This window comes from Mustelus asterias, chromosome 1 (genome assembly GCF_964213995.1).
Source record: "Mustelus asterias chromosome 1, sMusAst1.hap1.1, whole genome shotgun sequence".
NCBI lineage: Eukaryota > Metazoa > Chordata > Chondrichthyes > Carcharhiniformes > Triakidae > Mustelus > Mustelus asterias.
Window position 1 is genome coordinate 74474380 of NC_135801.1, and position 18191 is coordinate 74492570.

Sequence of the window (18191 nt, forward strand, 5' to 3'; positions counted from 1 at the left end):
TACACAGTGTATACTCAAGTGAATGGATGGGGGGCTTTGAAGGGCCAAGGAGATTATGGAGGAAAGCATGGGGGTCTTGATGAGGCATGCAGGTTGATGGGGGTGGCTGGATTTTTGGGGGAGGGGGGCAGTGGTGTGCAAGGGAAATGGGCTAAGGTCTCTAACATTTATGTATGGCACTGGGCCATTGCTCCAGTAAATGGAGGTGGGTCTTTTAACCTGCCTACCTTAGCATCTGTCCAACTCCTACTGACATCAGGGCTGCTTTGGGTGGTGATAGTCTGGAGTTTGGGCTGTCTCCAATATCCTGTGATGAAAATAGTGTGGGCTTGACAACTCTACAGGAGGTATGATTGCAACATTGGAAAACCTCCCAACGTGTGATTCCCAGCTCAAAGAGGAAGATCTGGCTCTAAGCTTCAACAAAAATTAAGTTTGGCGTTCAACATCAGTCAGAAGCCCGTTGATCTACTTGTGTAAGAATGGAATATTTTAGATTTCAGATCAGATGGAGATAAGCAAGCTTCATTCTGACAGCAAAGTTTGTGCTTCCTCAAAAATCAAAGAGACATGTGGATGTTGATTTAAAGCCAGCAGGCAAAATTGCAAGTCACACGTGTTACTCCAGATTTCACGACTGGTATATTTTAACTCCCAGACTAGATTTAAATTTGACTAGCTTCTTTCCTCTCTGCTCCCTGATCATGTCAAGAACCGGACGCTCACCCACTTCTTGGGCATCATTTCCAGCAGACTTCCAGAAACCTAAATAAAAGGAGGTTGCATTCACTTTGTTGACATTGGCTTTAACTGTTGCAAGATGTAAGGTTATCAAAAGGAAGGTCCCAGACTCTCTATAACCATTCCGGAAGTGATGAAGTGGAGTTGTTATCCGTGGAGGTTCAGGTCCATGATATTTAGGTTTTCCAAGTAATTAAACTGAACAAAACATGGTTTGAATTTCTAGGATGAAATCAAATCTTCCCTTGAAAAAAATACTCAGGTTTCAGACAAAGCTAATCTGATGGCCACATTGGGTTGCAATATTTATATTCACACTGTTTGTTAATGTTTTTGTGACAAATTGCAATCATAATTTACACTGCAACCAAAGTAAACCAGAGAAAAAAGTAATAATGGCATTGTTTAATTTAAATTTAGGAAAGGTACCACTATAATTGGCAAAAAATTAAAAATAAAACTATCCATCATTTCTTAGATAATAGATAAATGTATTGTATTATACACTTCTGATTTGGTTTGAGGATGGTTAATGTACTCACCTGGCCAGCTGATGAGGGGCTGGCACAATTCTTCCTGTAACAAGCCAATATGTGGGCAGTTTGGTTAACCAGTATCTCTCTAACAGTCTTCAGTGGCTGGTTTAGAATGGCTCTGTATGCTGTATAGAATAAGCAAAATAAAAAATTTAAGACCTGCTCCCTATGCAAGGAAATCCTGGCCTAATGTGGCCAAGTAAAATAACCAGCATCATTATGGAAAACATTAATTATATTTAAATAGATTGAGAATAACTTAAGTAAATTTTAAAAGATTGCTGAAGGGAAGTTCAGAAAAATTGTATTTTTCAATCTGCCTATGAAGTGCTGCAATTGGGAAACAGCAGAGGACTTTTAAAGTGATTGTTCACAGTGCTCAGCAAAAGTATATACCAGTGATAAGGAAGGACTGTAGAAAAAGGGATAACCATGGATATCTAAGGAACTAAAGAAGGGTACCAAATTGAAAGAAAATGCATACAAAGTGGCAAAGATTAGTAGGAATCTAGAAAATTGGGAAATCTTTAAAGGTTAACAGAAAGCCACGAGAAAAGCTATAAATAAAAGAAAGATGGATTATGAGAGTAAACTAACTCAGAATATAAAAACAGATAGCAAAAGTTTCTTCAAATATATAAAATGAAAAAGATTGGCTAAAGTAAACATTGGTCCTTTAGAGGATGAGAAGGGGATGTAATAACTGGAAATGAGAAAATAGCTGAAGCATTGAACAGGTATTTTGTGTCGGTCTTCACAGTGGAAGACACAAATAACATGCCAAAAATTGACAGGAAGGCTATGGCAGGTGAGGACCTAGAAACTATCATTATCACGGAAGAAGTAATGTTGGGCAAGCTAATGGGACTAAAGGTAGACAAGTCTCCTGGCCCTGATGAAATGTATCCCAGGGTACTAAAAGAGTTGGCGGGGGAAATAGCAAACGCACTAGTGGTAATTTACGAAAATTCACTGGACTCTGGGGTGGTTCCCGAAGATTGGAAAATAGCAAATGTGACGCCACTGTTTCAAAAAGGAGGTAGACAAAAAGGCGGGTAACTATAGGCTGGTTAGCTTAACTTCTGTAGTAGGGAAAATGCTTGAATCTATCATCAAGGAAGAAATAGCGAGACACCTGGATATAAATTGTCCCATTGGTAAGACGCAGCATAGGTTCATGAAGAGCAGGTCAGGTTTGACGAATTTGGTGGAATTCTTTGAGAACATTACATGCGCAGTGGACAATGGGGAACCTGTGGATGTGGTGTATCTGGATTTTCAGAAGGCATTTGACAAGGTGCCGCACCAAACACTGCTACATAAGATAAAGGTGCACGATGTTACAGAAATGTATTAGCATGGATAGAGGATTTGTTAACTAACAGAAAGCAAAGAGTGGGGGTAAGTGGGTGTTTTTCTGGTTGGCGATCAGTGACTAGTGATGTGCCTCAGAGATCAGTGTTGGGACCACAATTGTTTACGATTTACATAGATGATTTGGAGTTGGGGACCAAGTGTACACATGACACTAAGAAGAGTGGCATAGCAAAGTGTGCAGAGGATGCTGAAAGTCTGCAAAGGGATATAGATAGTCTAAGTAAGTGGGCAAGGGTCTGGCAGATGGAGTACAATGTTGGTAAATGTGAGGTCATCCATTTTGGTAGGAATAACAGCAAAATGGACCATTATTTAAATGGTAAAAAATTGCAGCATGCTGCCGTACAGAGGAACCTGGGTGTCCTTGTGCAAGAATCACAAGGAGTTGGTTTTCAGGTGCAGCAGGTAATTAAGAAGGCAAATGGAATGTTGTCCTTTGTTGATAGAGGGATGGAATTTAAAAACAGCGAGGTTATGTTGCAGCTGTATAATGTGCTGGTGAAGCCACACCTGGAGTATTGTGTACAGTTTTGGTCTCCTTACTTGAGAAAGGATATACTGGCACTGGAGGGGGTGCAGAGAAGATTCACTAGGTGATTCCGGAGTTGAGAGGGTTGGCTTATGTGGAGAGACTGAGTAGGCTGGAGCTATACTCATTGGAATTCAGAAGAATGAGGGGAGATCTGATAGAAACATAAAAGATTATGAAGGGAATAGATAAGATCAAAGCAGGGAAGTTGTTTCCACTGGCAGGTGAAACCAGAGTTGAGGAGGAACTTCTTCTCCCAGAGGGTAGTGAATCTTTGGAATTCTCTGCCCAATGAAGCAGTAGAGGCTACCTCGTTAAATGTGTTTAAGTCACAGATAGATAGATTTTTAACCATTAAGGGAATTAAGGGTTATGGCGAGCGGGCGGGTAAGTGGAACTGAACCCACTGTCAGATCAGCCATGATCTTATTGAATGGCGGAGTAGGCTTGAGGGGCTAGATGGCCTACTCCTGCTCCTATTTCTTATGTTCTTATGTTTTTATGAACTAGGGGGAGCAGATTTAGGACTGAGTTGAGGAGGAACTTCTTCACACAAAGGCTGTGAATCCGTGGAATTCCAGTGAAGCAGTTGAGGTTACCTCATTGAGTGTTTTTGAGGCAGGGATAGATACATTTTTGAACAGTAAAGAATTAAGGGTTATGGTGAGTGGACAGGTAAGTGGCGCTGAGTCCACAAAAAGATCAGCCATGATCTTATTGAATGGAGGAGCAGGCTCAAGGGACCAGATGGCCTACTCCTGCTCCTAGTTCTTATCTTCTTAATTCTTGGATCCTCTGACGAGCACTTGTTAATCAAAATGTTTGCACTCCTCAAGTAAGGAATGTACTTATTGTCATAAGGTTATGGATAATTGCAAATGAAGTGTGATGCTTAAGGAATACTTGATGCCAAGTACAGAACTCTTTCACTTTAACAGAGAATTTAATATGTCACAATAATTTGGTGCACACTGTCCTTCCATTTTGTATTTTTTATGAGGTGTAACATCAGAAGTGAAGAAATGTTTCCAGCCCCAGCAGTCCCTGCATCTTGATAAGAGCATGTTTTGACCCATGCAGGGAAATAAAGAAGTTAATTTCTAAAAAAACTGTTTGGCAATTGAACATGTTTTGTACCCATAAGCTTCTGACTCAGACAAAAATGCTACCAGCAGAACCAAATTTACACTGACCAATGCAATTAATTTTGCCAGATTTCAATAATCAATATTAAGAATATGAAAAATAGTGGAATGAAGTAGTCATTATGCCATCTATGATAACTGGATTGTTGTTAGAAAATGTTATTAGGAATGAGCATCTGTAGTTGCTGCTTCCACTAAAAATCCCCCATCAACATAGGTAATTTCACCTTGGATTGTTTTAATGTTCCTGACCTCCCAATTTCATCTTCTGCTGTGCCATATAAAGCTTAGAATGATGAAAGAATGTGTGCACAATACTTCAGATGGCAGTTCCCAGATACTGAGGTAATTCCCAACTGAGATTTATGCCATGTGTGATGTTAGTGTACCTTTAAGAGTTTTTTAAAAATTCATGCTCACAGTGTTAAGTGATGTCATTGTTGGGAAAGAAAAAAGCCTGTGTTCAGGTGACAGGGATTTCATTTTCAGTTTCAGTTTGGAGCTGCAGGTTGGAGTTGAGTTTTAGAAGGGACAGCAAGCTCCCTCCCTCCCTGTTGTTTTGAAAATTCTGTTGGCTGAAGGGTGAAAATCTGTTGTTGTTGGGGGCTGGACCGGAGCCTCTCTGGTGCTTTGGGAAGCTGTCTTGTCTTCAAACCATTGAGAGAATCCAGAGAACTGCAGACTTCAACCAACAGACTCAAATTCCATTAGTCATTGGAGCATTAGTCTGAGCATTAAACCTGTGAAAAGGGTCTATTGTCTATGGGAGGTTTTGGTTTTGATTGGGACAACTTATGTATATTCATTAAGGGCTATAAATTATAGTGGTTGTTTTGTTTCTTGTTTGTATTGATAAAAGTTCTTGCTAATTTTCTTTCCATACCTGTTAACTTTATTCTTAAATAAACTTTGTTTGATAAAAGCTCCATAGTGGATGTTTTGAATCATTCCTGAAGTGAAACATTTCATGCTTATCCTAGCCAAATTCAAAATGCAAATCTTATGATTCAGGCAGGCTTTATAAAACACTTTGGAGTTTCTAACCTGAACCATAACACATGTCTCATCAGAAATTGAAAAATAAGTGGTATTTAGCACCCATCTTCAGCTTTCTCCTAATACCAGCAAAGCACTTCTTCAACTGGATTCAGATACAAGGGAATTTTCTGACTACATTGACTGGTTGGTGACTTCAACTGTTCCATTGTGCTTTTACTGGGGGATGGCCTTCAGCCCCAGGGATCATCGTCCTGGCTTGCTAAGCAGGGCCTTCAATCCCTCTGAGTCAATCTTAGCCAAAATACCCACATGCCTCCATAGGATAGCCACTGCCAGAGGCCATTAATGCTAGACTCTGTTGTGATGCACAGGAATGATGCCTTCACGTACAGAGAATCATCTGGTTTGAGATGGAAAATGTCCAATTGCAACTAGGTGAGAGAGTAAAGATAATACTGGGGTTTGGGGTGGGGGGGGGGCGGGGGGGGAAGGTGGTGTGTGTGTTTGTGTGCGTGTGGTGGGGGGGAGGGGGCTGACTGTTGGCATGTTCCAAGTTAGCACTGGAGCAAACTTGTTTCACCTTTATACCAATACTAAAATCATGGATTGAGATTCTATTATTGCTGCCCTAATACAACAGTTAGAAATATAATCTTAAATGAACAAATATAGTATTCACAAAGGAACATGCTGATGTAATGTACCATTTTGAGATTATGGTGATATAGTGCCATAATTACAGCCGTTTGCAAAGAAAACAACTGCTTTGACTGCCTGATGACATGTGATATCAATATGACTAGAATTCTATTTGGATTAATCATTGGGAAATGAGTCACTTATATTTATTAAGGCACACATTTTACACTGAACGAAAAAGGGTTTCTTTTTGTAGGTAGATAAAAATCAGGCCAGCTAATACAAGACTAACTTAACGGAGTTGCAGTTCACCTACAGTGCAAAGGCTTCTCTGTATATTCACAAACACAAACATTCGAACTGTAATAATCCTTCATAATGTCAGCTGTGGCACTTAAAAAAGTGTTCCCAAGCTGATAATGTACTTTGCGTATTTATAGCAGCAGAACAAAGCTCAGTCAAGCAGGCACATTCCAATGCTATTGAATGAGTGCAGACCTTGCTCCAAGTTTGGGAGAGCTTTGCTATACTGTATAAATTCACTGCTATAAAGCAGTTTAAAGTTTGTTGATCTAAAAAATCAAAACACGTTAAAATAAGAACTGTTAATTATTCAACGTTAAAGTTTTATATTGCTGTCTTTATCAAATGGGGTATCCAATTTATTCGTGATATAGAATGTTGTTGATTTTTCAAATAAAATATTGGCGATGATAGAAATTCATTGGACATATGTGGCAAGTCAGGAGCAGTGTTAATACCTGTATATCCAAACACTAACTCAGTAGAGGGAGGACGTCATGTGTACCAAATGAATAGGACACACTGGACTGTCAGAGAAATTATAAATGCTGCTGTGGGCTGCATGTTAGAGCACAAGGTGGGTAAATTCAACTAGTGCCCAAAACAGGCAGCAATTCAGTCAGCATTTGCTATATATACTATTCCATGTCAGGCTGAAGCCAAAGCCAAGTTCTCTTATTACAAACAGATTAATTATGTGGAAGGAGGAACATTTGTCTGGACGGTCCCGTTGCATATTCTCGCAGTCTATCCCTAGATGGTCAACTGAGGCAAGATAGCGCAAGGTAATCTATGTGCGGATCCACAAGAGATGGGTGAGATCCCAAATGAATATTTCTCATCAGTATTTACTGTTGAGAAAAGCATGGATGTTAGGGAACTTGGGGAATTAAATATTGATGTCTTGAGGAGTGTACATATTACAGAGAAGGAGGTGCTGGAAGTCTTAAAGCGCATCAAGGTAGATAAATCTGCGGGACCTGATGAGGTATATCCCAGGACGTTGTGGGAGGCTAGGGAGGAAATTGCGGGTCCCCGAGCCGAGATATTTGAATCATCGATAGTCACGGGTGAGGTGCCTGAAGATTGGAGAGTGGCAAATGTTGTGCCTTTGTTTAAAAAGGGCTGCAGGGAAAAGCCTGGGAACTACAGGCCAGTTAGCCTCACATCTGTGATGGGTAAATTGTTGGAAGGTATTTTGAGAGACAGGATCTACAGGCATTTAGTGATGCAAGGACTGATTAGGGACAGTCAGCATGGCTTTGTGTGTGGAAAATCATGTCTCACAAATTTGATTGAGTTTTTTGAAGGGGTAACCAAGAAAGTAGAGGAGGGCAGTGCAGTTGATGTTGTCTACATGGATTTTAGCAAGGTCTTTGACAAGGTACCGCATGGTAGGTTGCTGCATAAAGTTAAATCTCTCAGGATCCAGGTTGAGGTATCTAAATGGATACAAAATTGGCTTCTTGACAGAAGCCAGAGGGTTTTTCAAACTGGAGGCCTGTGACCAGCGGTGTGCCTCAGGGATCAGTGCTGGGCCCACTGTTATTTGTCATTTATATTAATGATTTGGATGAGAATATAGGGGGCATGGTTAGTAAGTTTGCAGATGACACCAAGATTGGTGGCATGGTGGACAGTGAGGAAGGTTATCTCCAATTGCAGCGGGATCTTGATCAATTGGACCAGTGGGCTGACGAATGGCAGATGGAGTTTAATTTAGACAAATGTGAGGTAATGCATTTTGATAGATTGAACCAGGGCAGGACTTACTCAGTTAATGGTAGGGCACTGGGGAGAGTTACAGAACAAAGAGATCTGGAGGTACAAGTTCATAGCTCCTTGAAAGTGGAGTCACAGGTGAACAGAGTGGTGAAGAAGGCATTCGGCATGCTTGGTTTCATCGGTCAGAACATTGAATACAGGAGTTGGGATGTCTTGTTGAAGTTGTACAAGACATTGGTAAGGCCACACTTGGAATACTGTGTGCAATTCTGGTCACCCTATTATAGAAAAGATATCATTAAACTTGAAAGAGTGCAGAAGTGATTCACTAGGATGCTACCGGGACCTGATGGATTGAGTTATAAGGAGAGGCTGAATAGACTGGGACTTTTTTCTCTGGAGCGTAGGAGACTGAGGGGTGATCTTATAGAGGTCTATAAAATAATGAGGGGCACAGATCAGCTAGATAGTCAATATCTTTTCCCAAAGGTAGGGGAGTCTAAAACTAGAGGGCATAGGTTTAAGGTGAGAGGGGAGAGATACAAAAGTGTCCAGAGGGGCAATTTTTTCACACAGAGGGTGGTGAGTGTCTGGAACAAGCTGCCAGAGGTAGCAGTAGAGGCGGGTACAATTTTATCTTTTAAAAAGCATTTAGATAGTTACATGGGTACGATGGGTATAGAGGGATATGGGCCAAATGCGGGCAACTGAGATTAGTTTAGGGGTTTAAAAAAAAACGCGGCATGGACAAGTTGGGCCGAAGGGCCTGTTTCCATGCTGTAAACCTCTATGACTCTAAGTGGGATGGAGGGAGGGAAAAACCAAGGGAAGAACTGAGGGGAATTAAAACCATTTTAAATGACAAATTACTTACCTGACTTGGCAAAGAAATTGATAAGTGCATCTGTCTCACAGCTCTTGTACAAATCAGCATGCTGGGAACTGCAGTTCAGAGCCAGATTGTGGATGCGCAGACGCCTGTGACCAGCAACATTAGTATACAGCAAGGCACACTGGGGGAAAAAAAAACAAAGCACATGATATGTATTCCTTGTGCTTCTAGTTCATAAGCTATAGCTTTTAATCCATTTCAACCACCTACTTAGTTAAATATGAAAAATATACTGCATTAATGCAAGAAACGAATAACAATCAAGAAAGACGAACAATGATTAGAAAATTTTGGCACGGTAATACTTGTGAATAGAGTGACCTGGTGACGTCTTTAGGATAAAGATTATGAACTTGCATGCCTAATATGGAGTTTCATGTGCAGACCATGCAAATTGGGAACTTAAAGAATTTTGCCCTGCAAAATTTTCACCTGTTATGGATACAGTTAGAAATTCCTGCTTCCCACGGCATCTTCAATTCCTGCCATGTGCAGCCAAGTACGAGGAGTACAAACTTGAACCACTTAGACTTTAGGAGCTACACCTGCATCTTGAATTGCCTTCTTTCCAATAAAGCTGGGGTAAAATTTTTCACTGCAACACTATGGATTGCACTCCCTATCAGCATCAAACAATCCATCGCAGCAACATGACAATCCATATATGGTCACCTACTGTCAAAGTATTCCTGTAACTCTAAGTAGTGCAGCATCATTCACTGTGATGTTCTTTTGACGTTGTTCCCTGTTAAGAACATAAGAAATAGGAGCAGGAGTAGGCCATCTAGCCCCTCGAGCCTGCCCCACCATTCAATAAGATCATGGCTGATCTCAACACTACTTTACTGCAACTTGTTTTGTTTAGGAGTTGCTTACAAAATTATCAGTTTCATCGTGAGCTGGTTAATTGATTCTTAGGTAAATTGGATGGTTTCAGTTATGTTAAGAAAGAAATAACTATAAATCTGAAAGAAAAATGTAATACAAACATGCTCTAAATCTTGTTCTGCTTTTGTTTAATAAGTGCTAAATTTAGTCCAAAAGAGAATTTTACTTTCCGTTTTCCATTGCATCGTTTGTCCTGAAGTCTTCAAACTTTCCACACTTCTATTAGTTTAAAAGTTAAGGTGGAATCTGAGTGTAATATTATAAGATTGAAATGTTTCAGTTTATACAGAAGTGATGTGTTCACTTATACAGAAACTGCAGCACCATTGGGTAGCTTGTTTGCACACTTTTGGTATTGTGTAACTTTATCTGTAATACTCCAGTGGAATATGATTAAGTACTTTGCCTTAACATTTAAAATATTATTTATTATTATTAAGGTGTCAGCCTTGCCTCAGTGTTAACACTGTCACCTCCGAGTCAGAACATTGTGGATTCAAGTCCCACACCAGAGGTTCAAAGCATAATCTAGGCTGACACTTCAATGGTGACTGCACTTCAAAAGGTACTTAATTGGCTGTTTACGTACTTTATGAAGTCCTGAAGTCATGATAAATGCCAAATAAGTGCAAGTACCTTTTAAAAAACTCATTATTTTCTTCTCCTCCATTCCTTTGGCTCCAAGCCAACCAAATAAGATTATGAGAAAGCTATTTGCTCTGAAGTTTCTACCATTAATGCTATTTTAGTATTTATTGCTAATTCTTAATTACCCTTGAGCACTGATCATAAGCCACTTCTTGAACCGCTGCAGTTCATCTGATGTGGGTAGACCCACAGTGGTGTTAGTGAGGACTTTCCAAGATTTTGACCCAGTGACATTGAAAAAATAACAATATACTTCCAAGTCAGGGTGGTGCATGACTTAGAAATGGATGTATTCCCATGTGTCTGCTGCTCTTGTCCTTCTAGAGGGCTGAGACCATGGGTTTGGAAAGTGCTGTCAAAGGAGCCTTGGCAATTTGTTGCAGTGCATCTTGTAGATGGTACAGACTGCTGATCTACACTGGTAGTGGATGGGATGCCAAGCAAGCAGGCTGCTTTGCCCTAGAAGCTATTGAGCTTTTTCAATGTTGTTGGAGCTGACCACATCTAAGCAAGTGGAGAGTATTCCATCACACTCCTGACTTGTGGCTTGTGAACAGCTTTAGTGAGACAGGAGGTGAGTTGACATATTAGAGGGTTAAAGATGGCATTTTTCTGTAGCTTATTGCATTCTTCATTTGAGCAGCATCTTGATCACACTCAATGACAGAATGGTTAATATTGAAAGCCTACCATCCTGAACCAAGGGGAAAAAGGAGCGAAAGAAAGACAAATAGAAAGAAAGAGGAAAGAAAGAACTAGCATGTATCCATTCCCCATCCCCAGGCGTGTTTTATAGTGGCCTTAGCAGTCTGCCATTGACTAGCGATGGGATCTTCTGACCCTGTTGCTGTCAATCGGTTTTTCCATTGTTCTGATGCTCCGTGTTGGGGAACCCGTGGTAGGAGGTTGCCATCAGCAAAACCAGGAGAGTCCGCTGGCGGGAATGGCCGGAAAACTGACTATTTTGTAGTGTCTCTCTTGACCTTTATCAAATTATTATTTTTGAAGTGTAGTTGTTATGCACAATCAATTTATACAGTAAGGTGCTGCATATGACAGCAAGATGCATGACTAATTAAACTGTTATTGGCAATGCTGGTTGAAGGACTCAGGGGGTATTCTTTTGCTCATTGTGTCCTACCATTCCATGCCACTGCCTCTTTTACCACTGCATTCCTGGCCGCTATCAACTTTTAACCTAAATGTAACTTCGCAGAGTTGACTGCCATTTTGTAAAACAATCCGACAAGTGTTGTGTTTTGGAAACTCTTTTTGTATTTTGTGGAGAGTTCAGTTGTATTGATGCACTATACCTGGATTAAGGCTCCATTCTCTTCATTGAGTTTATCATCATGCTTGAATTCTACGGTGATTGCCTTATCACAGTCAATGGCAGCCACTTCCACATCTGTTGTGTTGTTCATATACATGGAACCCAAGAAGTCAGTTGCTCTGAAACCTTGATAGATAAAATATTTTTTAAAATAATATACAGAATGTACAGAGAACACAAAAAAGATGCTAAGAAACAGCTGCATGCATCACTGGTTCCCTCATCTGTAAAGGGCAGCTGTTCAACACTTGTAAACATTAGTGCCGAAACCTCCGAACTCGTCCGAGGCTGGGATTCTCCGGTACCAGTGCAGCGAATGGAGTCTTGGCTGAGCACCAAATTCTCCATTGTCGTTGGCAATGGGACAGCAATGGATGAGATCTTGCCCTGGGCATTTAATGAGAGATTATAATCCTTTATCATTATAAAAAGTAATACAAAAACATAATTTTGCCATTTTTGTCTTGTATCGATCATTCATAATGCATCAAAACAATAGCCGATATCTCCGGTTCCCCAGGAGGTTGTACCCCATAAAATACACTGGGGGAACCCACTGGTAATCTCTACGCAAGGACGACATGGAAATCGCCCGGGAAGTTTTAGTTTCTGTTGGGCAATTAGCCTACATCTGGAACATTTCAAAAGTACTTTTTAAATCGGAGACTTTGGATGGTTCCTACATTCTCATCAGAATAGTAACCCAGAAAACGTTAGAAAGGCTAAAACCACTTCCAATTACTGGATAACTGTACTACTGTTCATCCCACCCACTCCCCCAGCCCCCTCTGGGCCACCCATTTCCACACAATCCCCCCCACCATACACCCGACTATTCCCAACTTTTTCAAAACCCGGCTACCCCTCACACCTCAAACCCTGACTAGCATCCACACTTCAAACTCTGACTACCCAACATTCCAACCCCTGACTCTTCCTCATCCCTTCCTGACGATTCATGCCCCTACATCCCTGATTAACCCCATCTTCCACCTCCAAACTACCCCCACCCCCTTTTCACCAAAACCTCTCAACACCCAACTCGATCACCCTCCGACTTCCTGACTACTCTCCCAAGCCCCTAATCCCACAACACTCGACTACCCTCCTGAACTCTTGACTAAACCCCACCATCCCTTACGCCGACTACCCCCACTACCTCAGCCACTAACTACCCACATCCTCCGTGATCTCTCCTGATCCCCCATACCTGCAGCTAACTTCCACCACCCCCACCCCATGATTCCCCATCCAACTCTCCCAGCCCCGACTACCCTCCACCCCGAATAAACCCCCATTCTCTGACTAAACTTCCTTCACCCCCCCAAACTAACCCACTTACCCCCCCACTAACCACACAATACCACCGTTTACTGATTTATAGCAGCATATCCCCTACCCCCCCCCCCCCCCCCCCCCCCAAGTACCCTCTCCACTCCCACCCCCCACTACCCTCTTCATCCCACTGCCTACATCCTACTCACACTAAACACCCGATAGCCCCACTTACTGGTTTATGGTAGCTGGTGTTGTTAAAAGGGTAGTAAAGGGGCATAGCTTCATTTCTCTAACTCTGCTGCACTACACAGAAAGGACTCCAGAAGTAGCTATGCTGGACATTCCTCAGTAGGCCCGGATCAGAAGTCCAGAGAGTTTTGTGCAACTTCAGACTTGGTTAAGTAAAAATGAGTGGAATGGCAATGCGACCACTCCATGGAAGATTCTGCTCAACGTCATGGGCAAATTTTCTGTCCTCATTATTGTTTACTTCACATAAATTAAAGCACACCAATTTTAATCCAAAATTGTTGTGTTATCTATAAAACTTCTGAAAACCACGTAACCATTTTAACCACTGTTGTGGAATAATAATGTTATTTAAATTTAGGTTAATCAATGTACAATATAATCCTGTACAATATAATCAAATCAGTGAACTTCTGCACCGCTAAGGCCTTTTTTTGCGACAATAAGTCTCCACTGTGCATTTTTCAAATATAATTTATGTTTTTTGGATTATCTTGTTTTTAATTGCAAGAGTTTTTAATGCAATATTTTGCTAAATATTTAAAATAATAAATGACATCACAGGAAGAAAGGATTGTGCCCATTGCACCCAATTCTAGCTCTTTGTCTGAAGCTGCCTATTTTACGAATATTTTAGATTTTTCTGATCTTTTCTGTGTACTTTTACATTTTTCCTTGTCAAATAATTATTCCGTCCCCTTTAGTGCAGCAAAATGTGGAGCTGACAGACTCTTTATTTTAAATGCTGCTCGTTATGGCCTAAACTTAATAAAATATTTTTGGCTTCTTAATGACATTCTTTGACAAATACTAAGCAGTGTAATGAAATCCATTTGTAAGCCATGCAAATATAATCAAGTTGATGTGCAATACATGAGTGATGCAAGAATGTGGAGTGCTTTGTGCTTGCTGTGGAATTGAGGAACAATGGGACATTTTCACTGATGATTATGAAACCACGAGCTAGAAATTACTTCTGACACACATTTGGAGTTAATTGTGGATTACGGAAGGTTTCTGGGAAAATTCCTGCCTTCTCATTAATCCTTTTAATTCTTTATTTCAGCAGCACATGGATGCTGTGTTATTATAGCAGGCTTGCAAATGGAGCACAGAGGCCAATTAGACACTTGAGCAGCATTTAAATTGACTCAGCTAAGGATAAAAAAGAACGTTGGAGACAGAAGGCCGAGGGATATTTACTGCAACATTTCTGTGAAATGGAGGTCAAACTGAGTGAGAACCCTCACCGGTTGATGACCATGTGCAGGAAGTCCTCGTCCACAAAATCTGGGCAACAATGGACATTTCTCTTTTTCAGCCTTCCTCATTGCTCTCCTAGTTTTGTATCATCTACAAATCCAACAGTTTTGTACTGAGATTTGAAATCAAGGCAATTTACAAACAGTCATGATCCCAAGATCAAGCCCCGAAATGCTCTATTCCACTTCTTCCCACGCTGACATAATTCAAGAATAACTTGCAGTTCCATAGTGCTGAAAAACATTTTGTTTCTGGACGCTGGTCAAACAAGCAATGTGCCAATTGAGAAACAGTGGAGGAGTCAAGAAAGGTGGTGGTGAAGTAGAGTGGGTGTTGTCCACAGGTGTGGGAAAACTGACAAAGATTGCTTGGGTAATTTTGCTAAGGGGGATGAAGTAGATAAGAAACAAAAAAGAGAGGCAAGGATAGATCCTTGGGGGATACCACAGGTAAGAGTGCCAGGTCAGAAAAAAAAAATGCGGATGATTCCTCCACTTAGATGGCACCACTAAAATGCTATACTACGTTAATACTGCATTGGAGTGACCTTAAGTGATTTTTGTCCTCAAGTCCAGTAGTGGGACCTGAACCAACAACTTAATGATTCAGAGACAAGAGTGCTCAATTGAACCATTCAATTACTTTGGAGAGAAGGAGGAGGTTGGAAATGGAGTGGTATTTTGCAAAGTCACTAGCGGCGAGGGTGGTCAAGGGTGGTTTTATGAGGATGGTTAATGACTGGAGATTTGAAGGAGAGTGGAAAAGATCTGAGGAAAGGAAACCATTAACAATATCAACATACACGGAGACCAGGAAAGAAAGTTGGGTGGTTAGCAGATTGGTGGGAAATAGGATCCAGGGAGATGGGGATGGATCTCATAAACAAGATGAGCTTGAAGAACATGACAGGAAATAGAAGAGAAATGAGAGAACAATGCGAGTTCTGCCCAGGGGATACCTTAGGAGGAATCTGGTGTGATGGGCAGTGGCAGAGCTGAATGCTCCACCCTGACTCTGTAATCTTCTCCAAAACTACAACCCCCTAAGATAGCTGTGCTCTTCCAATTCTACCCTCTTGAGCATCTTTGATTTTAACTGAAGCACCAGACATACCAAAAAAATGAGGTGCCAACCTGTTGAGGCTACAACCCAGAAATACTTAGGTGCCAAACAGTTGTAGCAGCACGTGGTAGATATTTAAACAAAACACTGCAGATGTTGGAGATCAGAAATAAAAACAGAAAATGTTAGAAAAATTCAGATGGTCAGGTAGTGTCGTTGGAGAGAGAAACACAGTTAACATTTTGAACCCTGTATGACTTATTGGCGCAGGATAGCTAGGTGATCCCGCAACCAACAGATCATCAGATCTGAGCTCTGCAGACCTGCCACATCCAGTCGTGAATGGTGGTGGACAATCAAACAATGAACAGGAGCAGATGCCTCCACAAAAATCACCATCCTCAATGATGGAAAGCCCAGCACCCAAGCGTGAAAGATAAGGCTGAAGCATTTGCAACCATCTTCAGCCAGAAGCACAAAATGGATGATCCATCCCGGCCCCCTCTTGAGGTCCTCAGCATCACAGATGGCAGCCTTCAGACAATTTAACTAATTCCATGTGATATCAAAAAACAGCTGAAGACACTAGATACTGCAAAAGCTATGGGCCCAGACAATATTCTGGCAATATTACTGCTCAGAACTAGCTTCATCCCTAGCCAAGCTGTTCCAGCAAAGCTACAACACTGGCAACGTGGAAAATTTGTCTCCGCAGTTATGCTGAAGCTATCTTGCTGAATTCCTACCTTACCTGTAATGATCCCAGTAAGCCTCTTTTGCTCTCCTTTCATGATTAGTACAAGAATGTTTTCTTTTAATCTCACTTTTAATTTGTTAATTATTTTTGGTTCATATTTTCTTAATCTGAGACTATTAGATGTATATTTGTTCAGTATCTTTAGTATTCTTAAGTGTTGTTTAACATTCCCCTTCAATCCAATTGCTTTAGATCCCTTAATTTAGTGTTTTCAAGTTATATGCCTTGCTCCTACCTTGGTTACATCTGAATCACAGATCATTCTAAAAATAATCACCCTGTGGCTGCTGATCTTCGGGCTACGATGACTTCTACTTCCTCGATATTATCTCAGTCATTGATAGATATTAGGTGAGCATTACCTCTCAATGATCCTGATGCACTTGGGTTATGAGGCCAATTGCACTTATCAATTTGGGCTTTAAAGTGCTTTATATTTATTTGGTTGAGGGCTACTATTCCAATTACTTTCCCAATGTTACACAACATTCTTGTTTTCTGTTAGATCTTTTCTGGTTGACTTGTTGATCTTTAATGTATCCTAATGATAGTTTGGATTTTTTAAAAATCAGATGTAACGAACTAGAGTAATTTATTTCCATTTTCTTTCTGTTAATCGTGGTGTTTTTAAATGCTCTATACATTCAAATGTTACATTCCTTCCCATCTTACAATTTGCTACAATAACTTCCAGTATATCATTTCTGATATTTTCAATATTCATGAATATATAGTTTATTGTAGATTTACTGCATTTCATGATTCCTCAAGTCTGCGTTTATCTAATCTCTTGTGTCTTCTGTGTCCCTGTGGCTATCTTAAGCTGAATATTTATCTAATCTGGGGTTTCGCTTATAAGTTTTAAATGAATTTGATTGCTATTCAATGTTCCATCAAAACATAGAAGTTCACACAGGATAGGACATTTGGCCTATTGTGTCTGTGCTGGCTCTTTGCAATCTTAAATGAATGCTCAAGCCTTCCTCCCTTCCCAATATCTTGTATTTTCTTCTATTTACATACTTATGCAATTTCCCTTGGATATATTCAAAGTTCTCAGTTTCAATCATGCCTGTGGTGAAGAATTCCATGCTTAAACAACCCTTCCTATGAAGAAATTTCACCTAAACATCTCTCCAACTTTCTTATGCGGTAACTTAATGGTTGCACTTGCTGTCACTGCAATAACAGAGGGTGCACTCATCACACATTCAAGCCGGAATTCTCCAATCTTGCCCACGACTGGGATTCTCCGATCCCGCTGCTGTGAACGGAAATTTGGCTGAGCGCCATATACTCCGTTCTCACTGGCAGCAGTAGTGGGTCATGCAAGACTGGAGAATTCCGGCCATAGTTGCAGTGCCCGTGACGTCACGGCCAGTGACACCGGCATTAAAGAACAGTTAGGGATGCCTCCTGATCAATGTCCGCCTCCTTGCCACCTCACCTGCTGCCTCTCCCCTAACCTCACAGACATGCTTGCCGCACAGTTTCCACTTTTGCTGGCTGTTTAGCTCTTGGAGCATGGCAGTGAGCAGGTGGTGTGGATGCAAAGTGGCAGCCAGAGAGCCGACAAGAGGCAGCAAGTAGCAGCAGCGGTGGGGTGTGCAGTGAGCTGGGCAGCGAGGGGACAGTGAGTTGTGCAGCAAGGGGATAGTGAAACATTGGTAGCACTTACTTCCTGTTCCAGTGTGGTGACAGGAAATACAGTGTAATTTGACAACGATGATTCCTACTCACTGACTCTTGATAAATAGCCTTTCTTGATAAAATAGTCTTTCTATGTCCATTCTCACAAAATCTTATAAACTTTTACTAAATCACAGT

General features: G+C 41.0%; 1 protein-coding gene across 1 annotated transcript in view; it reads right to left on the reverse strand.

Moving 5' to 3' along the window:
* Positions 1-16398, reverse strand: part of LOC144507866 (protein transport protein Sec24D-like) — a 47233-nt gene extending 30835 nt beyond the window's left edge. Inside the window, exons 1-4 of the mRNA XM_078235330.1 lie at positions 16359-16398; positions 11736-11881; positions 8869-9007; positions 1284-1402 (exon numbers count right to left, since the gene is read on the reverse strand). Of these exons, the coding sequence (XP_078091456.1) occupies positions 1284-1402; positions 8869-9007; positions 11736-11881; positions 16359-16398 (444 nt within the window). The remainder of the gene's footprint in view (positions 1-1283; positions 1403-8868; positions 9008-11735; positions 11882-16358) is intronic.
* Positions 16399-18191: the final 1793 nt, after the last annotated feature.